Below are 23,426 nucleotides of genomic sequence, written 5' to 3' on the forward strand. Positions count from 1 at the left end.
TACCTAAATCATCCTGGTTTTGCTCACAGAACCCTCTCACCACAACATACTGTCTCTTCTGTTTATTCCATATTTGTACTGAGTGCTTATTGAGTCTTAGGGGTTCTACGAAGAGTGGTAAATAAGACAGAGAGACAGAAAAGGGAATCTCCCTCTTGCAGCCTCCATTCACTCTTCAGTGTTTATAGTGTGATTGCCACTTGTATACTTCCCAGTACCTGGAATTTTTCTCCTGAGTTTCCTCTGCCTGCTTTGATTGTTGGCAAGACTTTTGTTGTTTTCAAGTTTAGGATTTGTCTTCTCAGTGAGACTGACTTCTCAAGAGAGGGCCTGTGATTTCTATGTAACATAGCAGATAATGTGCCTGCCATCCATCCATCCATCCATCCATCCAATCACTCATTCATTCATTCATTCATTCATTCATTCATTCATTCATTCATTCACTGACTAACTACCCACATACTGACCCCCTCCCATTAGGTACTGAGAGAATCACAAGATAATGAATGGAAGTCTTAGCATCCAACAGAGAAGTACACGTTACTGAACTGAAAGGCTGATCTTCTTCCAGGCTTTCCTGTCTCTGACCATGCTTCCAGGCTCTGCCCAGCTTCTTCTTTCATGAGGTTAGTAGGATAAGCTGGGCTACATTGCTTGTTTTCTTTTCTGATTGTTAGATCAAGGAGGTCTCTTGAGATGTAAAGTTGGACCAAATCAGAGTAAAACTTGGAGTCTGAGAGATTTGGAAATGAAGGTGAAGGTTTTCTCCACACCCAGGGGCTCTCAGAGATGGGGTGTACTCACCAAGACAGTGCAAGGAGACCAGGGAGCCTGAGTAGCAGGATCTGCAAGGGAGATACAGGGGTCTGTGGCTTTTGTTCCTCCCTTGCTGGGATGCAGGGACTCAGGTGCTCAGTATGCACTATCAATTCAAGTCCCCTCCCACATCTGGGAGATCTGGACCTTGTACTGTCACTTAGAAACTGCATTACTGTTTTGTTATGGTCTAATTCAATTCAAACACATTCCCCCACCCTCTTACTCTCCCTCTCCCTCCTCTTCCCCTTCCTATCTCCCTCTCTCTCTCTCCCTCCGCCCCCCACCTCTGCAGCAGAGCCTATTGCTGGCTTCTGGCAACTTGAGGAGGGAGATTAGAGTCTGGGACAGGGGCTGCTGTGGTGTGGCCTTTCAGAGTGAAAGAACTGGGTTCTGACGGACTCTCAGGCACACCATTGTTCTGCTACTCTCCCCGTCCTTTCCCTTTATGAAATATGCCCTCTGATGAATAGCAGCCCTTGCTAAGCAGCCAGCATCTCTGCTGCAGAGGGACAGTTTCTCTGCAGGTGCTGGCTTTACTGCTGCTGCTGGGCTTTAGGGACAGGCTGCAGGACAACAACGGTGTGACTGTGCCTGGAGGAGCAGGTATGTGGAGAGACCTTCCTCTGGCCTGGGTGAGTGATGGGTAGGACACAGTGGCCTTTAGTACCTTGCCCATTAGGGTTAATGGAAAACATAAAGCAACAGGAAAAAAAAAATTTTGGTTTTACTATTTGACTGATGAGAAGTGTGACCTTTATTCAGCTGTCCATTGTATTAAAAAAGAAGAGTTGGCCAGAAGTGTAGCTTAATGGCAGAAAGCATGCTTTGTAGGTATGAGCGTCTAGGCCCAATCCGCAGCAAAACAAAAACAAACAAACAAACAAATAAAAAGAAGTAAATGAGAGTCAGTGTAGAAAACTGCGTATCTATGTATTTATCTAGCTCTTGGAGTCCAGTGATCTGTTCCATAGAACTTTTCTCTGCAGTCTGGCCTGTATGCCCCTGGTTGCTTCTGTGCAGGGTTGGTAGGCTGCAGCCTCGAAGAACAAGCCATCTGTAGTCCAAAGGGTACTCATACTTACCCACTCAGGTTTTGCACCTGAAGCTCCTGGTTGTTCTCTGTGATTTCAGCAACTTCTAGTTCCTGCTCTGGGCCTATCTTCACAGCTCTGAACATAGGTTTGCTGTTTACATGGGGAGGGAGAGAGGACTGTGGGTTAGGACAGGTTAGAGCAGGAAGGGTAGGGTTGGCCTCCATCCCCAACAGGGTGGCAGGGAACACCTTGTGGGGTGTGGCAGGGGAGCAGAGGTCTTGGTCAGTGACGATGGCACCTGCTTTGCTATAGGAAATGCCAGGGCTCAGCACCTTTTTTGGGAAAGTCTGATCCAGAACCCAGAGCTCTGGAGAAATGATGGAGAGCCCCATTCCTTACACTGGTCCTTGCGCTTCACGCCATGTGCACTTAACCCGCTGCGCTACTGCTCGACCCTTACAGCCCCATTCCTAATGCCTGGCCTGCTAGTTTTAATTGTCCCAGCATCTCTGCTGGTCCAAGGGAGTCTCTGAATTCACCCTAGAGGGAACTGGAATGTGGATATTGATGATACTATTTTCTCTAAACAAGGTATCTAGTTCTTGTTTGGAAGTGGGAACACATTTTAGAATCCTCTTAGAGTTAAGTCAGTCTTCGACTGACTCCAGATAAATAACTCTTTCACTTGGACCCCATTCTCATTCTCTCCTAATCCAGGTCTATCTCCTTCAAATTAAAAAATTATATATTTTTAATTAAAGAGAGAAACACATAATGATAGAAATAGACTAGAGCACTGCTCAGCTCTGGCATATGGTGGACCTGCAGACTGAACCTGTGGCTTCATAACCATTTTCATAACCATTATGCTGTCTCCCCACCCCTCTAACCCTAAGTTTAAACCTCCCCTTCATCCTGAAGAGTGTTTTTCTTTCATTGTTTCTCTACTGTACCTGCTTTGCTTTTCCTTTTTTTTTAAAAAAAAAAAATTATTATCTTTATTGAATAGGATAGAGATAGCCAGAAATTGAGAGGGAAGGGGAGGTAGAGAGGGAGAGAAACAGAGACACCTGCAGCCCTGCTTTACCACTTGCAAAGCTTTCTCCCTGCAGGTGGGGACCAGAGGGCTTAAACTCGGGTCCTTGGGCATTGTAACGTGTGAGCTCAACCAGTTTCGCCACCACCTGGCCGCCTTGCTTCACTTTTCCTACTCCTCCCATCCTTTCCATCCAGTCATGCTAGCTCAAGCTCTGAATGCCAAGCTCAAGTCAACCTGAGACACTGGTGGACTGGCACATTCTCATGTTCCCTGCCAGGAGTCCAGCATTATCCAGTGGCCCTATGTGCTGTTTGTGCAAGGACAGGACTTAAGCACTGGAGAGTTTGTGTTAACAACTCTTGAGATAGAATTTCTTCTTCTTTTTGTAAAAACATATTTTAATGAGAAAAAGATACAGAGAGAAAAACCAAAAACACAGCTCAGTTCAGGCTTATAGTGATGCTAGGGGTTGAACCTGGGACCTTGCAGCTGCAGGCATGAAACCATTATGCTATCCTCCCCAGCCCAAAACTGAGTTTCTTGTCCTAGCTTTGATACTAACTTAATGTGTAACCTTGGCCCATCTGGGTCTTCTCTGTATCCCTCTGTAAGTCTCATTTTCCTTTCTATGAAATCATGGATGGGACCAGCTGATTTCTAGAGCTCTCCAGCATCAAGTCACATGTGGTGTTGTGGTCCTGGAACAAGAAGGTTGTGGAGAGATCTGGAAATAGACAGCTCCAGTAAAGTTAATCTCTGTTCATCAATGACATCCTGAGGAGTAATTCTGACCAGCTTTGTTTTTGTAGAGCTCAAAAACCAGGTGGGCTGGTGGGCTGGTGGTCTGAGAGAACTCTGGAAGGACACAAGTTCTGGGAGAGTGTTACCTTCAGAAGCCCTGGAGACACCCTGGTTTCATAATCAAGTGCGGCCTGCAGTCTTGGTACAGCTGACACTGCATTTGGCTGGACTGCAGGGGAGGAGGGGCTGGAGGGGCAGGGCATGCTTTCCCAGCTCTCCTCCAAAATGAAGGTTTCAGCAGAGGGCACAGGGAGTTGCAAAGCATGGAGGATGGAGAGCAGTAGGAGTCTTATAACCAGAAAAAAGAGGAGAGAAAAGAACAAACAAACAAACACAACTTAATGGATCAGTAAGCACTGCCAGGAGAATTCATTGAAAAAGGACCATAAAAGACTCTTGAATTCCAGCTCCACCAGGACCCAGGGAGAGAGGATGAAAAAGGAAGGGACATTTGAATGTAGTAATAGGGTTATGTTTGGAGGGGAGGAGAGGACTGAACCTGGAAAAAAGGGGGCAATTATGTACAAATATAGACAGACAGTTGTAGAGATGATAGCTAACCCATGGCTGCAACCTTAGGAAAATTGCAATGGCTTACAATGGAGGGATTGGGGATTCAAAGCTCTGGTAGTGGGAATGGTGTGGAATTATAACCCTGTTGACATATAATTTTGTAAATCACAAAATGAAAAAAGAAAAAGGACCTTAAAGCTTAAGAATGGATGGAAGTTTCTGTAATTGACTGATGATGTCTGTTAGTTATTATCATTTCTGTCTAGTCTCTAGGTCCAGTTTCTTAGAATGCCAAAGAAGTTTGGGATTGGCTAGGGAGAAACTGAATACATGACCTTTTATCTGCCTCCTCTGATAGGTTCTTTAGAGACCTACTGTCTCATCTCCCTATCCTTCAGAGATGAAGTCTCAGGAGAAGAATCACCCAAAGTAGAAAAAGGCATTCTGGCACTGAATCACTGAGGTTCAGGAATTTTGGGAACTTGGACATAGATTCTAGTCCTCTCTCTTCCAGTTGTCACCCAAGCAAGTTACTTACCTTCTCTAAACCAGATTAAAAAATAACAATAACTATCTTTTGGGGTTTTGCCAAGATAAAATGGATATAAATAGGTAGTCCTAGTTACCCTTGTTATATTTTGTACCTTTTCATTTGCTGAAGATTTGGAACTGCTCTGCAAGTTTGCTGACAAGAACTGGGATTGCTGATAGCATCCCAATGAAATCTTATTTGTTTAAACTAAATTTTCCACTAATGAGAAATAGAGTAAGCAAATAAGTCTTGTATTTTGAGACAGGGACAGCTTCTTGAAAAACTAAGGGGATCAAGGAGCAAAAGAGAAGTGAGAATTGTATAAGAGACAGAATTATTTATGAGTGTGGTTCTTAGAGAGAGAGAGATAGGAAGGAGGAGGAGGAGGAGGAGGAGGAAGAGATATTCTCTTACCAGTATCCCATAGCCATTCTGTGAGGTGGGTTTTACTTTCCCTAATTAAATCTTGAGGGTACTGAGGTTTAGGAGATTGAATCTCAAATTGCCTGTAAATGAAAGTGCTGGCACTCTAAAGTCTACCTGTCTCATTGCACTATCTATATTACTTAGGAGAGAAGAAGGAAGGAGGAGAGAGGTCACAGAGTGAGGGGATAGCCTTAGTAACTGGGGCTGGGTACCTGTCATAGCCCATTTGCCCACAGGCTGTCCTGGCCAGAGCTTCTGTGAAGTTGTCAAAACATGCAGAGACCCAGTTCCCGGTGGTTGGGTCCAGCACCTGTAGGGTGGATCGGTCCTTGGAGAGGCGAACTAGGATGGAGAGAAACCTGGGTCAGCTTAGGGCAAGGGCCCATCTGGTTCATCTCCCTCAGAAGTGGTCATGTGACTCCCAAGCTCATCTCTCCCAGAGCTGGGAGGAAACACAGAATACCAACTCTTTTAGTATTAAGGACAGGTTCTCCATTTGTCTTTGCCTCAAAGAAAGTTCATTTTGATGGTACCTAAGTGATATACTGGGAACAGTCTCCATGTCGACCCATTACTCTGGCACAATTATTCAGAGCTCCCTCTTTTACATGTACAGGAATCAGTTTCATGACATACATACATACATACATACATACATACATACATATATTCTCTAGGGTTACTGCTGGGACTTGGGACCTGCAGTATGAATCCTGATGGCCATCTTTTTTCCATTGTTGTTTCTGTTATTGTTGGATAGGACAGAGAGAAATTGAGAGAGGAGGGGAAGACAGAGAGGGGTAGAGAAAGACAGACACCTACAGACCTACTTTACCGCTTTTAAAGCAACCCCCCTGCAAGTGGGGAGCCAGTGGCATGAACAAGGATTCTTGTGTAGCTTCTTGCACTTCATACTATGTGCTCTTAAAACCTGGTGTGCTACTGCCCACCCACTCTTGATTGTGTGTGTGTATATATATATATATATATATATATATATATATATATATATATATATTATACTTTTTGTTTTGTTTTGCCTTCAGGGTTATCGCTGGGGCTTGGTGCCTGCACTATGAATCCACTGCTCCTGGAGGCCATTTTTTTTCCATTTTTATTGCCCTTGTTGTTATTATTGTTATTGTTGTTGGATAAGAGAGAGAAAAATTGAGAGAGGACAGTAAGACAGAGAGGAGGAGAGAAAGATGGACACCTGCAGACCTACTTCACCACTTGTGAAGTGGTGCCTGTGCAGGTGGGGAGCAAGGGGTTCGAACCTGGATCCTTATTCAGGTCCTTGCACTAGTGCATCATGTGCGCTTAACTCACTGTGCTACCACCTGGCCCGTTCTTGATAGATTATTTATTTATTTATTCCCTTTGTTGCCCTTGTTTTTATTGTTGTAGTTATTATTGTTGTTGTTATTGATGTCGTCCTTGTTGGGTAGGACAGAAATGGAGAGAGGAGGGGAAGACAGAGAGGGAGAGAAAGATAGACATCTGCAGACCTGCCTCACCACCTGTGAAATGACTCCCCTACAGGTGGGGATCCAGGCGCTCGAACCAGAATCTTTACGCTGGTCCTTGTGCTTTGCACCACATTTGCTTAACGCACTGCGCTACTGCCTGACTCTCCCTTGATAGATTTTTATAGTTACTCCACCCAGAGTCTGCACAGCTTGCTCAGCCTGAGGAAGCTTTTCCATATAAGGTCAGAGAGAACAGGTAGATTAAGAAGTATTATTGACAGTAGAGTGACAAGTGCCTAAAAGCATTTGATCTCTAATAAAAACCAGTAAGCACATAGGGAGGGAGTCACTGATTCTTGCCCTTCAAACCTTCCAGTCCCCCATCTCCTGTGCTGTTTTTTTTTTCAGAATCTGAGTCCCAGACAGGTCAGGCTAAGCGTATTCTGGCCAAGAAAGAGCATGAATGCTATGTTTGAATCATTTCACACACCTTTGAAGGACCTAGTTTAGGTTTGTTACATAGCATGTTGCATGAATTTAATAACCAGAAGGACCAACAGTTGGTTAATGGCTTTTTCTAGGTTTCCTGAAATAAAATTTCACAGAAAGGTAGGAATTCCCCAAGATCATCCAATCTAGTGCCCTGCCTCAGATTCACCCAGGTACAGCAGTAACGGAGCAGGCTTAATTACAAATTCCTGTCTCCTCTTGTCTGTTTGTTTGTCAATACTGACAATGTTTGGTGTGTGTTAAGTACGGAAGATCTAGTCAATCAGAGATTGCTCTGTGCTTCAGATAATTATGGTAAGAATGGAAATGGGGGGAGGGGCAGGCAGTGGCACACCCAATTAAGGGTACATAGTACAAAGTACAAGGACCCGTGCAAAGATCTGGGTTCAATCCTCCGCTCTCTACAAGCAGTGAAGTCAGTCTGCATCTATTTTTCTCCTTTCTGTCTCCCTCAACCCTCTCAATTTTTTCCTGTCTCTACCCAATAATATGAAAGAAAAAAAAAAAAGTCGCTAGGAGCAGTGGATTCATAGTGCAGGCACCAAGCTCCAGTGATCACCCTGGAGGCAAAATATAAAAACAAACAAAACAGGCTGATCAGTCACTGGGCAGATGCTACACTTTGGACCACAACAGCCTAAACTGGGTCCCTGACGTATCCCCTCCACTGGTCACAGAGTCCATAAACTTACCTGCTTCAGGAGGGTCATCAGGGAAGTTCTTGACACAGTGCTGCTCATCCTCCCCCAGGGCACAGTCCTGCTGGCCATCACACACCTGCCTCCTAGAGATGAAGTGGAAGGGCTGCCCGCAGAGGAAGTAGTATTTGTCCAAGATGACCTTGACTGGAAGGCAAGGGCATAGAGGGGGCAGAGGGGACTGAGTATCAAGTACACAAATCAGAGACAGAGAGAGCTTGTGTTTTCCTTAAAGTATGCTGGGTTTGGAGACAGGCAGATGGGATTCTATTCCCAGTCTGCTCCAAACTAGCTGGTGGACTTGGTTCTGAGTCGCTGAAATGGAGATAGCTGCACTAGTCACATATCTCAAGATGGCTATGGAGTCAAACAAGATGATAGGTGTAGGAGACATTTTTTTTTCCTCCAGGGTTATCGCTGGGGCTCAGTGCCTTCACTATGGATCCACTGCTCCAGGAGGCCATTTTTTCCATTTTGTTGCCCTTGTTGTTATTGCTGTTGGATAGGACAGCGAGAAATCTAGAAAGGAGAGGAAGACAGAGAGGGGAGAGAGAGAGAGAGACACCTGCAGACCTGCTTCACTCTTTGTGAAGTGATACACCTGCAGGTGGGGAGCTGGGGCCCCAAACCAGGCTCCTTTCTGGTCCTTAAGCTTTGCACCATGTGTGCTTAACCCACAGCACTATTGCCTAGCCCCAGGAGACATTTAAAAACAATCCCCAATAATAACAACAAATATAAATAACAAGAGGAACAAAAGGGAAACAAATAGTCTCCAGGAACAGTGGATTCATAGTGCAGGGACCGAGCCCCAGCAATAACCCTAGAGTCAAACAAAACACAACCCCTACCAGCTTCTTATACCAAAGTACTTGAACAGCATCTCTAATAACAGAGGGGACATAACTAGGCCTGGAGTCCTTAGTCCCAGCTCTGCTGCCTACTGTATGCTATAAGACTGGTCATTTCCCTTTTTCAGACCTCAGTTTCCCCATTGATGATAACACACCTATTGATGATGATAACACACCTATCTCACAGGGTTGCTAGGAACATTGGACAAGCTGGTAGTTGTGGAAGAGTCTACTAACTACCAAGTGCAGTTCTAGAATTAGGTGATTTTAATCTGAATCTGGTAGATTCACTCTAAATTCTCTGCCAGAAGCATTTTCACTACATAACAATTGGCCATAAGATACAACCACTTCTTGACAGTTTGGTTTAACATTTAGGTTTGACACTTTGGTTTCAAGTTTGACCTTTATAGACCAGATGTGGCAGTTTGAAAATAGTAGAAAACTTCATTTCTAGACTTGGTAGAAAATTGAGCAATAAAACTTTTGGGAAAATGACAACAGCCCGTAAAACCTTCCCCGGTGCCCATCACAAGTTCACTAGCAATGGCAGATAGACAGAAGGTGGCTAGGTGTTCACAACACTTTCTGACAGCATAAGGAGCCCCAGAGCTACTTTAGACACAGAACTTTGTTCTCTATCTCATCTTTACCAAATTTATATTGCAATATTAGAAGTAGATGGCAGGACCATTGTAAGGATCATGGTTCGAGCCCCTGGTTCACAGGCGGTGAAGCACGTCTGCAGGTGTCTTTCTCTCTTCCTCTCTGGCTTCTCCTCCTCTCTCCGTTTCTCTCTGTTCTATCTGGAAACAACAACAATGACAACAATAACAACAAAAACAAGCAATAAAAATGGGAGAAATGGCCTCCAGGAGCAGTGGATTCATAGTGCAGGTATCAAGCCCCGCTGATAACCCTAGAGGCAAAATAAATAAATAAATAAATAAATAAATAAATTAATAACAGTTTGGCATCATTCACACATATAATAAAAAAAGGAGGGGGTCGGGCGGTGGCGCAGTGGGTTAAGCGCACTTGGCGCAAAGCACAAGGACCAGTGTAAGGATCCCGGTTCGAGCCCCCGGCTCCCCCACCTGCAGGGGAGTCGCTTCACAGGCGGTGAAGCAGGTCTGCAGGTGTCTGTCTTTCTCTCCCTCTCTCTGTCTTCCCCTCTCTCTCCATTTCTCTCTGTCCTATCCAACAACTAACAACATCAACAATGGTAATAATGATAACCACAACAAGGCTACAACAACAAGGGCAACAAAAAAGGGGGAAAAATGGCCTCCAGGAGCGGTGGATTCATGGTGCAGGCACCGAGCCCAGCAATAACCCTGGAGGAAAAAAAAAAAAAAGGAAGAAGTAGAAGGCAGAAGGATCAAGCTTTGCCTATTTCCCCCTAAGAAATAATTATCTAATTCCTGAACATACATTTAATTTTTTTTCTTTGCAAATGTGGAAAATGTGCTCTTTGACAGCCGACAACAGGATGTAAACAGAATTTCAGTATTTAGCATAAAAGTGTGAGGTTTTGGAAGTCTATAAGGACTGGTCACCTCCATGGAACTATTAGGTGCCACCCAGATTACACACGTTACAGCAGCCACTTCCCGCCCGTCTAAGCTGTGACAGCACAGAGATATTCACGAGGCAGCACTAAGCGCCAGCACCAGTTGGACCATGAGACCTTCCCTCACAAGGAAAGACATTTAATCCCAAAGGCAAAGTGTTTTATTATGCCCAATGGAAAGAGTGCGGCTCTTCTTTCACGATACTTTGTGTCTTTTTTTAAGTGGCAGAATTGCCTTACGGCTCTTTATGTACATGGTACCGCTTTGCGGCAGAGAGCTTGTTGTAAGTCTAACGCGGTTCCACGTTTAGATTTTGTTTTCCTATTGCCATTGTTTTTGAAGATGTATTTGTTTAGAGAGAGAGAAAGAGAGAGAGAGAGGGAGAAAGAAGAGCTAGCGCCAGCCCTGCGGTGTATGCGAGTCCTGCCCTGTGAGTTCATCTGGGGTGGAAATATCCATTAAGAGGTGGGCGTTTTGTTTTGTCTCCTCACTGCCTCCTAGCTCTGTTGTCCCTTTGCTATCTTGGTCTGATGGGAGAGGACATTTCAATACTTTCCTGGTGAGAAGCTCTCCTGAGCGACCCCCCTAGTCCAAGCCGGAGAGACCTTTGGAAACAGCCGCCATTCTTTTCTTTCTTCTTGTCAGCAGGCCTTGCGCCTGCGCGATTCCATCGCTCTCAGCCGACTGACCCCCCCCCCTTTAATTTCAGATGCACATACACGCACAGGCACGCACATACACGCACATACACACACGCACTTATGCACGCATGCGCGGAAAGAGACACTGCAGCACTGCTCCTTCGTTCTTGGTGCTACCTTCGTATCCTGCATGGTCCTCTCATGTAGTGCTGAGGGCTTGAGCCTGAGTTCTTGTAAAGTGTGTGCTCTACTGGGTGAGCTGTCTCCCAACCTGGCAGCTGCCTTGTTGACTCACATTTCAGATGTGAATATGAAAGTTTGGAATTTGGGTTTACTCTCCAAGACCACAAAACACTGAGGAGATAGAGCCAGATTTTTTTTTTTTTTTTTTTGGTGGTGGTGGTTGTCTCTCCAAGCCTTCTGTGAGGGAGTTCAGGAGGCTGTGCAACGTGTTGGCCTCACTGAATCTGCACTCAGACAAGGGAGAAGCAGTAGGTCAGACAGTTCTAGATCTTTAAGGCTTGGCTCGTGGGTCAAAGCCAGGACACAGTGAGCTCAAAAGTTGAAGGGGCTGAACCCTCGAAGTCCAGACTGGAGACTCAGGTGACCTATCTGGCAGCAAAACCTGGGGACCCAGGCTATGGAAACCACACAGGTCAGGGTGAGCCTAATTTTAAAGTATGTTTGTCCTCTCTTCTCCCTCCTCACCCCCTACCCCTTGTGATTTTTGGTTTCTTCTTTCTCCACTATGAAGGGGGGGGGGATCTATGCTCAGAGAAAGTAAGCCATTGTTAGTATTTGTCAGAGCCAAGCAGCCTAAAATGGGAGGTTATCTGAATCTCACATGGGTATGTCTCAGGGGTCTTGCTGGTGTTTGTGTGGTGGGCCTGCATTTCACTTCAGGAGCAGAATGTGTATCTGCCCACTGTGTGAGTGGGTGGGTAGAGTGCCCCAGCTCCACCCAGCTGCCATTCATTTTTGAACTTCGTTGTGGAAGTGGATAGTGAGGGTTTGCACCAGATGATCTTTGGGAGGCCACAGTTATAAGTGCAGGCTCCTGAAAGGCCATCCTGGCCGGGCTAGCTAACATAGACCTTAGTCACCTCTGCACAGTGATCTGTGCTTTTACCCAAGTCTGGCATATGCAGCTACGTTACACTCATTATCTCATTGTTTCTCAGAGAGCCTTCTGATATAAGCAGGATATTTTATAGACGAGGAGGCTGCTATGAAGAGAGCTCAAGGGACTTACTCAAGGGGGGCATTGTTCCAGGTGTCTTGATTCCTAGTCTGGCCCCTCCATGCCCTGTGTAATGCTGCCACTCATGACCTGCTGCAACTGTTCAGAAGGCCAGGCCCTAGTCTCCAGTGAGGGTGGGGTGGTATGGGGGAATGTCTGCTCACTCATTTAATCTTAATTGTTAAGATCACACTGCATTTCAGGACACAGGGAAGACCCAAGTGAAGGTGGGAGGCACGCTGTCTGCCTGAAGGTCTCCTCTGGTACTTCCTATCTCTGTCCCTTCCTTCCAGCTTTTCCTACCAGGCTGGGTCTGCAGTCTTGGGGAAGTGGAGGCAAGGGTTGTGGGTTGGTAATGTGCAATTGTGCTCACCCTGCAGAAGCAATCATCTGGGATGGAAGCTGTCTGGGATAGTTGAGGGCTGAGTTCATCTGCCTCTCCCAAGCTCAGAAGCAGCCTCCCTTCAAAGCAGGGGTGGGGGCAGAGTGTTCTGCAGATCACCCGCCCTGTGACTGCCAGATCTGAAGAGTGGAGGGTATGGTGTGTTCTAAGGTGAAGGGAGGAGGGGTGGAAGCTGCTATTTTGCCTCAAGCAGTGGGTGGAGGTGGGGGTTGCCACTTACTGAGGACAGCCATGATGATGATGGTAGCCAGGCTCAGCAGGGCTGCAATGATGGGGACCCCCACCTTTTTGAAATTCTCCAGGGGTGTGTGGGCTTTGTGCAGGGAGGTGGCATTTCTGGCACCTAGATGGAGAGGAAGAGCATGTAGTCAGTACTTGGAGATCACATGCCAGTGCCCAGAGCTGTCCCCCACCTCATCCTCAGTGCTGAACCTCAGAATGCTTTGGGTCAGTTTTGGTCAGTGCTGGGGGTTGGGGGTAGGTTATTCTTGCAGATTAGGCTTAGCTCACAGCTTCCCCTAGTGCTATAATACTCCCAGAGCGTGTCAGGATTTGAACCTGGACTCCATGCAAAGCAAAGGGTTCTACTCAGCTATCTCTTTAGCCCCTCCTACTCAGTCTGAGTTTATGAATGATCCCTGACTAGCTTCTCTGCCTGCTGTGGTTTCTCCTTCTATCCTGTCCTGCCTACTGCATCCTGGTGGAGTATTACACCATCACTTCCCCATTCCAGGGCTTCCATGATTCATATATCTGGACCACACTGTTTGAAGATTTAACTTACTTTGTTTTGATGTGTCAGTTCTCAGACTAACTCAGGTGGTGGAACACTTGAAAACCTGGTATTCTTTGGAGAAACCATCGCCTATCAATTAAATTCCTAAGTATAAAATAGTCATTCTTTAACTTGATGGAGATGACATCATTTATTCATAACTAACTTGTGACCCTGAGACAAATCAGTTGTCTGAGTTGCTGGCTTGGCCAGTTCCTTATTAACATATTATTCTTTGTTCACTCTTGTTGATTCACCAGGCTTCCAGGAATAAGTATCAGTGGTTAAAGAGATCAGGAGGGGTAATATTTTTGAAATATGGGAATACTTATCAACTCATTTTTTCTCCTGTAAATCAGGAAGACACTGCCACTTTCTCTTCCACCAAAAATTCACCATTGCTCAATTCACTCCTCAGCAGCATAGCTGGAGTATAAACTCCATGAGGGCCAGGGATGTTGAATCTTTGACAAAAATTTTTTTTTAGTTGTTATAGCCCAGAATCTAGACAGAGCCTGACACATGGGCGGAGCTATATATCAAATGAGAGAAAGAGCCACTGCATAAGTAAAGAATCATAACTGTTGCAGTTTTAGTCTTGTTGGTCCTGTTTCCCCAGAGAATACACTTTCTATTTCTAGAATACATCCTGGGACTTATAGTCACTCAGTCAGTCGTTGAATGATAGGTGGATGTCCCCCTCAGTTTATGAAGCACTTGGTGATAGTAGTAAGGATCATATGGGGGTTATTTATTTATTTATTTTCCCTTTTGTTGCCCTTTGTTTTTTATTGTTGTCGTAGTTATTATTGTTGTTGTTATTGATGTCGTCATTGTTGGATAGGACAGAGAAAAATGGAGAGAGGAGGGAGAGACAGAGAGGGGGAGAGAAAGATAGACACCTGCAGACCTGCTTTACTGCCTGTGAAGCAACTCCCCTGCAGGTGGGGAGCCGGAGGCTCAACCCAGGATCCTTTCGCAGGTCCTTGCACTTGGCGCCATGTGCACTTAACCCGCTGTGCTACCAACCAACTCCTGGGGCGGGTTATTTAGTGTCTACTCAGTGTGACTGATTAAAACTCAGAGGCTGACCTAGACAAAGGAAAGCCAGACCTGTGCTTACCACGGCTGTTCAGGGGCTGATCACTATCCGGATCCTGCAATTGAAGGACAAACAGTCAGATCAGTTGAGTAAGACAACTTCTTCTTCTTCTTTTTTTTTTTTTTTTTTTTTTGCCTGAATCTCTGGAGGAATCATTGCACTAGATTTCCCAAGGACTTGGTTATCTTCCTTTTTCAGATTCTTGAGCCTCAGTCATTCTTTCTGATTTTGTAACAAACATCTTCCATTTTTTCTTGTTTTATTAATTGATTAGTTAATTAATTACTTTTTCCTGCTTCCAGGGTTATCACTGGGGCTTGGTGCTGACACTAGGAATCCACTGCTGCTGGTGGCCATTTTTTTCCATTTTATTGGATAGGACAGGGAGAAATTGAGAGAAGACAGGAAGATAGAAAGGGAAAAGGAGGGGCCAGGTGATGGCACACCTGGTTGAGCACAGAGATTACAATGTGCAAGGACCAGGGTTCAAGCCCCCAGTCCCCACCTACAAGGGGAAAGCTTTGCAAGTGGTGAAGCAGTGTTGTAGGTGTCTCCTGTCTGTCTCTGTCCCTATCTTCCCCTTCCCTCTCAATTTCTGGCTGTCTCTATCCAATAAATAAAGATAATTTTAGAAATTAAAAAGAAAAAGAAAGGGAGAAAGATAGACACCTGTAGACTGCTTCACCACTTGTGAAGCTTCCCTGTAGCAGATGGGGAGCAGGAGCTTGAACTCGAAACCTCGCATGATCCTTGTGCTTCATATTATGCGCTCTTAACCAGGTGTTCCACCACCTGGCCTCGGCAACTTCTCTGACTGGGACAAAGATGCCAGAGGAAGCATAGTTCTTGTTCATTTTTTCAGCCAAATATATTTTCAGCCATTAAAAATGTTGTAGTTTCGCAAAAACATCAGTAGACAGTTCACAAAAGGGGATATCCCAGTAGCTGATAATCCAAAAGATGCTTATTATCATTACTCAGGAGGCATATGCAGAGTCAGACCACAAAGAGCTACAGAGACACTAGAATTCTGACAATACTGAATGTTGAAGATACAAAGCAACTGGAATTTCCACACATTGATGGGACTATAAATTGGTACAAATGCTTTGGATTGAAACTAGTGGACTGATGACGAGTATAAGTAACTAAAGGTAATGAAGTATTAGGAAAATATTTATTGAATGTCGTCATTGTACCAGACACTCCTCTAGGAGTTGTGGGTTCATAGGCAAACAAGAAGTAATTACAGCAGGATGGGAGAAGGACCCAAACAAGACAGATGAGGTGTGGGGAGGGAAAGGAAGGCAGAGAAGCAGGTGGAGGACTGGCATGGACAGATAAACCAGAAAGATCAGAGAATGCTGGGTGCTACTCAGAGAGAAAAGTGGGTCATGGGGTCAGTGATTGGATGGATATAAAACATGGGAGATGTGGGGAAGGGGTGAGGTGCTTAGGGCCTCTGGGCTGAGCCTGGACTCATAGGCAGGAGCCAAGCAGGCAGGAGCACGTGTGGTGTGGAAGGAAGTAGATGGAGACTTAGCAAGGTGAAGGCCAGAGGGAGGGGGCAAGAGGTTGGTGGTGGAAGATTGAACATGTACTTGGAAAATACAGGCAATAGACCTTGACAGTAGACTGCTTGCTCGTGGGTCTTTGGTAAACCTCTTACCTTGCTAAGTCTATATCTCCTTCCTTCAAAACCACACGTGCTCCTGCCTGCTTGCAAGTATTTGCTGAGCTGTAGACTAGAGATGAGCAGGTTGTGGGGGCATCATGTACATCTATTTATGGCTCTCCCCCTGCCACTTCATTTTTTCTCTCTGAGTCTACCTACATATACATGCCTGCATTAGTTAAGTAGGTAGGGCAAGTCTCTTTTGTTTATTATTAATTCAACAAATATTGACTGTATGCCTTTGATGGCTCTGCAGTATTCTAAAAGCTGAGACAGCAGAGAGAAGAAAAGAGGCCTATAGTCTGCACTTTTTGGGATCTTGGATTCCTTGTTTAGAGCTAAATTTATTTGTATACACCTTTGGTGGATATATTTTCAGTGACTAACAATTCACTGAATTATGACTATGCAGAAAGATAATCTCCTATACTTTCTTGAGAACAAAAGAAAAGGAGCAAAAGTAAGTTAAAACTACTAGATAAGGGGGCCAGGCAGTGGCACACCGGGTTAAACGCATATAGTATGAAGCGCAAGGACCCTCTCAATGATTCTGGTCCAAGTCCCTGTCTTCCCAGCTGCAGTGGGGAGGGGCTGCTTCTCTCTCCCCTTCTCTATCTTCTCTTCCTCTCTCAATTTGTCATTGTCCTGTCCTATAAAAAAAAAAAATGGAAAAAATGGCCTCCAAGAGCTGTGGATCCATAGTGCCAGCACCAAGCCCCAGCAATAATTCTGGAGGCAAAAGAAAAAAAAAACCACTAGTAGATAAGACTAGAGGGACTGTGACAGTCCCTAGAATCTTCAACAGTCCCTGGCAGAATGAAGGAATTAGGGAAATATCTTGGTTTCAGTGGTCAGTCTCAGCCTACTCTTAAAGAAGCTGATGGTGGTATAATCGCCCAGTGGAATGAATATGCTGCAGCCCAAGGAAATGAACATGATGTGACAAAGTAATATACATGAGTTAGTGATTTCATACTAAAGAGGAAAAAGGTCCCTAGAGATTATGTTGGACACAGATTTTTAATATATATATATTTTTAAATAAAAAAGCAGGGACGTGATGAACACGGGGCCCGGTGAAGGTTACTCCAGCAGGGGGCTTGCGGCACAGTCCCTGTTTCATCAGCGATGCACCGTCAGGACTTACTGAGCTAATAATTCAGAGAGACTTGCCCACTTACCTCAGCAGGGGAATCTTATGATTACAGTTTAGTTATTGTTTTGGGTAGTGAGTTTATGGAGCCTCAATGCACTTTAACTCTCTAGCTAGCCAGTGTGTTACAGGGGGTCCTGCGTGGGCCAGCAGTGAAAGATAATCTTGAATTGGGATCACTTAGAGCCATATACCAGTGATTTAGAGTAAAAGAACACATCTGTTGCCTGGCTGTGCCAAGGGTTTAAGAAGTCTAATTACTGTTCTTCCAGTGCTTCTTCCATTTCATGACCACTTATGGAGCCTTTCTTGGAGGCTCTCTGCTACAGAGAGATCAGAGGTGATGGGTGCTAAACTCTGAAGAAAAGTTGCTGAAGGTCATGATCATTGAGCATAGTGGGAAGGCGGTAGGTGCATTTTATGCCTATGAGGGTCAATTAGGGACAATCAAAGTCAATGGCTTTCTTTTCTCTTTATAAAAATATATTATTTATTTATTTATTTTTTGAACAGAGACAGAGATGTTGAGAGGGTGAGAGGAGATGGAGAGAGAGACACACCTGCAGCACTGTTTCACAGCTTATGAAGCTTCCCCCCTACAGATGGGGATCAGAGGCATGAACGAGGGACCTTGGACATGGTAACATGTGTACTCAAATCAGGTGCACCACCACCTGGCCTAGGTTTTCTTTTTCTTTTAAGATGTATTGGGGGTGGGGGGAGAGGTGTGTCGAGAGAGCAGAGCAATCTTCAGCTCTGACTTCTGGTGGTTGAACCCAGGACTTCTCGGGCCTTAGACATGTAATTTTGGTGCTTAATCTCTTAGGCCCAAAGTCAATGACTTTTCTTTCTTTCTTTTAAATATTTTATTTATTAATGAGAAACATAGTAGGAGAGAGAAAGAACCAGGCATCACCCTGGTACATGTGCTGCCGGGGATTGAACTCAAGACCTCATGCTTGAGAGTCCAATGCTTTATCCACTGTGCCACCTCCCGGACCACAAGTCAATGACTTTTCTAAACAGCAGAGATATGGAGACACACGGTAGTTGCACCCCCACTTAGCAGAGTCAGTCCTGAGCTGGGAAAAGGAGAGAATGGGAGGCACCAGAGGAGATTCAGCCCCCCTCACTGTGGTGGGTCCCTGCTGCATTCTCACGGTGCAAAGCTGAAAGGATCTCAGGGACTGCCCTTGTTTTCATGTAAAAAACAAAAAAAGTGGCCTAGCCAAGACACTGTTTTGCCCTGGAGTTGATTGAAGGAAGGGGGTGAGAGTCTACCTATCTAAGATCCTTTGTGTTACCTTCTGCGTTGTTGGAGTCTTTGCTGTTTATCCTCAACTTGAGCTCAGTGCCTGGTTGCAACCACCACTGTCCAGGCCCAGCCCACACTGACTGAACTCATTAGCCTTTTCCTTCTAGGTTGAGGCCGTTGGCTGGGTCAGCCCATCTGCTCTGTTGATTCAGGTTACCGCAGATTCTGACTCATTGGCCCAGCCCCACAGGTGCATGACCTCAGGTTCATCTGGGAAGGAAGCTCCTACTGCTTGGAATACAAAGGAAGGGCAGGAGTGCTGGGCCTACAGAGCCCAGGAAGGCCCTGGGGTGGTGAGCAGGTGGTGGGGTGTTGGGAGATTGATGTTAGATGGTAGAAAAGCACCTGTCCACTCAGATTCTCTTTTCCCTTCTTCTCAGGTGGTTACTAGTAGTAGAACGACATCAATCCATACCCCAAATATGAAGGCAGAACGATTGTCTATTGCATTTGGATGTAACTTGGTAACATTGTCTTTTGTAAATGTTATTTCATTTAATTCTCCGTACATCCCTGAGAAATTAGTCTGACTTTTACAGAAGAGAATACCAAGACTAATGCATATTAATCGTCCATGATGGTCTTAACAAATAGCGGACTAATGCAGGTGTTGGGACCAGGCTTTTGGGCTCAGTGGACTGTTGTTTTCATTTATTTACATTTCATTCCAAGAACTCTCCTTAGCTGGGGTTATGTCCTTTTGAGTTTCCATTCCCTTGCAGTGAAGTTTGTTTGCAAATAATTAACTGGCTTGCTCACCACACCCCCAGCAGCTCTGCAGCTCTCCCTGGGGTTGAAGTAAGCTATGTTCCTGGCTTTGCCAAGACCGTAAGTCCCATATCCTCCTAGGATGTATCTGGAAGGGCTCAACTGCAGTGCTTTGCACACCTCTTCTTCTGGCTATTTATCCTTCCTTCTCCCCTAATTCCGTATCCTTTATTCTTTTATTAGTTTTTTTTTTCTTCAGTGTTATTGCTGGGATTCGGTGCCTGCATTACGAATTCACCGCTCCTAGAGGTTATTTTTTCCCTTTTGTTGCTCTAGTTGTTTATTGTTGTTGGATAGAACAGATAGAAATTGAGAGAGGAGAGGAAAACGGGGAGAGAAAGGTAGACATTGGCAGACCTGCTTTACCACCTGTGAAGCAACCCCCCTGCAGGTGGAGATCTGGGGGCTCGAACCATGATCCTTATGCTGGTCCTTGTGCTTCGTGCCTTGTGTGCTTAACCTGCTGCGTCACTGCCCAGCCCCCTATTTTAGTTTTTTAAGTGGCACCTGCTGTGCTAGCGTGAGGGTGTTTCTTCCCAGGGAGGTGCTCTCTGGGTTGGAGAGAACTTGACCAGAGCCAACCTGGGCTGTTGCTTACTCAGCGACGCGGGAGAGAGACCAGGAACTCGTGGCGGAGCGGGAACGCAATGTCTTTATTGATCAGAGACAATGCTTTTATCTATTAGTACCGGAAGTGGCAAGTCAGAAAAGGAAATGGCTAGGAAAGGGGATGGAGACAAGGAAAGAGTGGGCTAAGGTAGAAAGCTTCCATAGCAACTGCTGCAAAGGTTTTAACTGGTGGGATTAATTAATACCCTGCAGGCAGGGCGGGTCTCGAGGTAGAAAGAAGATAGATCAAAGGTGGGGATCTTTCAGGCAAAACAATGATTATATAAATAGACCATAGAGTCAGCAATGGAGGATGGAGCAGAGGGAGGGTGCTGGCTTAATGCTTGACGGCACCAAGGATTGAACCCAACAAAGGTCTCATGCAGAGTCAGCTGAGCACACTCTCCAGCATGGCTTTCTATCCTCTCTCTCTGAGAGGTAGGTAGATAGAAAGGGGTGGTGGAGACAGGCACAGAGAGGAGAGAGAAAACACAGCACTCTTTCACCATCCATGTTGCTTCCGTGTGCTACCAAGGTTTGAGCCTGGAGCGTCACACAGCAGGGTGAGCAGCTGGGTGAGCTGCCTGCTGGCTCATCTTCTTTTATTTACCTTTATTATGTTTGGCCCCTGCTGTCTTAGATCCTAGAAAAACCCAGCTCCAAGTCACAAAGTAACATCTCAGGGCCCTGACTCCATTCCACCTCAGATACAAGATGGCTCTTATTCTTGAAATGGGAGTGAGGGTTAAGTGTGCTGCAAGAACCCACAAAGAACCATTTTCCTTTGTCTTCTGACTTGCTGTGTGGTCTTGGGCATGGCCCTCAAGCTCTCTGAACATGAAGGTCTCTTTGTTCACTCTCTTTTGGATATGGTAAAGCAGATAAAAGTTAATGATTACATAGTGGAACAAGCAAGAGCTCCACCAGGCTAATAATGAGGTAAAGAAGAGGCAGCAGCTCAGGCCAAAGGAAGAGAAAGCTGGCCGACTCCTTTGTCTGCTTGCAGTGCCAACCAGCCTCCCCCAGGGGCCCAATTTCTCTCCTTTTTGCAATGCTGACTCTTAACTTTCTTCTTCTGGAAAGAAGTCAGTAGCAGCAGAGCTGGGATATTTGCAGTGGAGAAGTAGGGATAAGAGCAGGGGTAGCAGAAAGGGGCTTCTCTTCTAATTCCAAATACCCACCCCGCTCCCAAAGGCAAACGAAGGCCCTGCTCCCCAAGGTCTCTCAGGGAAATCCAGGAGCTGAGGATGCTGCTGTTGCTAAGGGATGGGACAAACAGGCCCTCTGGGGTCCAGGCAGGTGGCAGCTAGCTTGCCAGTGACATGGGGCGAGGCGTGGAGGGCCCATGGGAGAGGGTGGGGGAATGTTCTCAGGTGATCCAGGAGGGAGACCAGAGGCTGGGCCTCATCACCCTGAAGAGTGGGACTGATTTGCTGGTCGAATGCAGCAGGGGCTGATCTGAGTGGCTCCCTTGCTCTCTGACCCCTACACCCGCACTCTCCCCAGTTGTGCCCCTTCTGGAATTGGCAGCTTGATGCCTTTGCTAGACCAGAGTGAGGACCCTGTCTCTTGGGTGTCTAAGCCATGACAGGTAAGGTGAGGAGAGGGGACGGGGGTTGGAGGGGGGACCAGGAGTTGGCTGTAACAGGTGCGTGAGCCTGGCTGAGGCAGCAGCCCACGTGCACAAAGTTCTCAGAGGTGACAAATCCTCCTGGCCTTTAGATGTCTTGTGAACTGCGCCTCAGTGGAGACTGATGCCCCATTGTAGCCACACACAGTTAGGACTTGGGAACGATAGTACTTGCTGGGTCGTGTGCTAGGTGCCCCAGCAGCAACACTTTTCTTTTAGGGTTCACCTCAGCCCCTGCTGCTACATTAGAAACCATTTTGCCTTGTTCTAAGCCACATAGGTGCTGACCTGTTGGCAATTTGAGCTGAGCACCTTGGCCCCCATGCCAGCACATAATGGCTGCAGGGCAGGGCCTGGGCACTGGGAGGTGTCAGGTGGCCTGCTATTATCCATCTGCCAGCTGCAGTCATTTAAGAATTCGTCTTTGTACTTGAGCAGAGTTTGTAACTCCAGGTAGGGCCAGGGCAGAGGATGGAGGTGAAAAATACCCCAGTTTCACAAATGAAGAAACTGAGACAGAGTCATTAGGTTCTCTCTCCTGGTGTCTCATGGCAATCGTGAGAAGCGTAGGAGTGAGGCATTGGCACATGTGGGGTGGCCTTAGTGGAACCAAGGCAGACTTGCTTCCCACTGAGGGTTCTTGCTTGCAGGGGTTCTGCTGTTAACTGCAGCTCTGCACTTCCACATCCTTTTCTCTAACTTGGGAAGCAGCCTATCCACTGAGGAATTCTGAGTTTCCAGCAATTCCACCCTGTCCAGCTTTTCTGCCCCATGGTGGTAGTTCCATCCAACCCAGGGGAGCTGATAGGAGGAAGGGACACCTTTGCACACCTGAGGGGACGTGAGAGGGGCCATGGAGGGGCTGTGAGAGAGCCATGCAGGCCCTGCAGACTGGCAGGGACCCTTCGGGGTTGCTTTGGGAAGGACTGAAGGGCCTTAAAGCTGCCACCCTTAAGGCAGGTTGATGCTTATGAAAGGATATCGCTGCATTTCTGTTGCCATTGAGAAGTCATACTCCCTATCCCTTGTCCTACACTGTCCTTTAAACTTCAGTGGGAGGGAAGAGGGAATGCTGGTTTAAAATCTGACTCCAATATTCACCTGCTGAACAAATCACTTTGGACAAATCACATCTCTTTGGCCTAGTTTTCCCTCTTTGATTATTGAGAAAAGTGACTCTGATGACACCAGACAGTGAGAAGCATCCTGTCAGGCCTCCCTCCTGCCTGTTCTAGTGTGCCCATTTGAGCCCTCAGGAACTGCATCAAGGTCTGTGATTTCACAGATTTGTTCAGGGTCCTCCTTGATGGTCTCTGCAGTCTGAGGGTTCTCTGCTTCTCTGGTCTATAGGGAGTTATCCCTGTGCCTACTGGACTAGGTCAGGAGCACTGGCCCAAACCCAGCTCTGCTCACGCCCAGCCATGTAGGCTTGGCAAAAACTTGATTTTTCAGAGCCTCAGTTTCCTCATCTGTCAAATGGGAAGAATGTGACCCACTTCACAGGGTTGTTGGTGAGGACTGAGATGGTGCACTTGGTATGTGCTGGAGTATAGAGGACTTCCATGTCCACTACAGGAGAGTCCTCTCAGCTTCAGCTACCCTGTGGATCAGAACTCTACATGCTTCCAAGAGCATCTGCACAGTGGTTGTGAACCAGTACTGAACTGAGCTACCTCACTTGTTCCAGAGGCTCCTGAGAATCACCTCCTAGGGGGAGGGGTAAAGCGCTGCTACAGGCAAGGGCTGTCATCTCTGGGAAAAGCTCTTCAGTGATTCCTGTCTCTCTCCTGTGAACTGGGAACTCTAGAGGCTATAAATAGTACTTCACTGTGCTCCACAACTT

At 46.2% G+C, this 23,426-nt stretch overlaps 1 protein-coding gene across 3 annotated transcripts in view; it reads right to left on the reverse strand.

The window, feature by feature from the left end:
- The window catches only part of LOC103114021 (transmembrane serine protease 4), a 38,101-nt gene that overhangs the window by 6,309 nt on the left and 8,366 nt on the right, over positions 1 to 23,426 (reverse strand). The window contains exons 2-8 of one of the 3 annotated variants that reach the window (XM_060179970.1): positions 14,455 to 14,488; positions 12,777 to 12,899; positions 7,839 to 7,991; positions 5,380 to 5,509; positions 1,905 to 2,006; positions 807 to 848; positions 553 to 623 (exon numbers count right to left, since the gene is read on the reverse strand). In XM_060179970.1, coding sequence (XP_060035953.1) covers positions 553 to 623; positions 807 to 848; positions 1,905 to 2,006; positions 5,380 to 5,509; positions 7,839 to 7,991; positions 12,777 to 12,899; positions 14,455 to 14,488 — 655 coding nt within the window. The remainder of the gene's footprint in view (positions 1 to 552; positions 624 to 806; positions 849 to 1,904; positions 2,007 to 5,379; positions 5,510 to 7,838; positions 7,992 to 12,776; positions 12,900 to 14,454; positions 14,489 to 23,426) is intronic. The other 2 variants (XM_060179972.1, XM_060179971.1) reach the window with 2 other exon arrangements.

Source organism: Erinaceus europaeus, chromosome 20, assembly GCF_950295315.1.
Source record: "Erinaceus europaeus chromosome 20, mEriEur2.1, whole genome shotgun sequence".
Taxonomy (NCBI): domain Eukaryota; kingdom Metazoa; phylum Chordata; class Mammalia; order Eulipotyphla; family Erinaceidae; genus Erinaceus; species Erinaceus europaeus.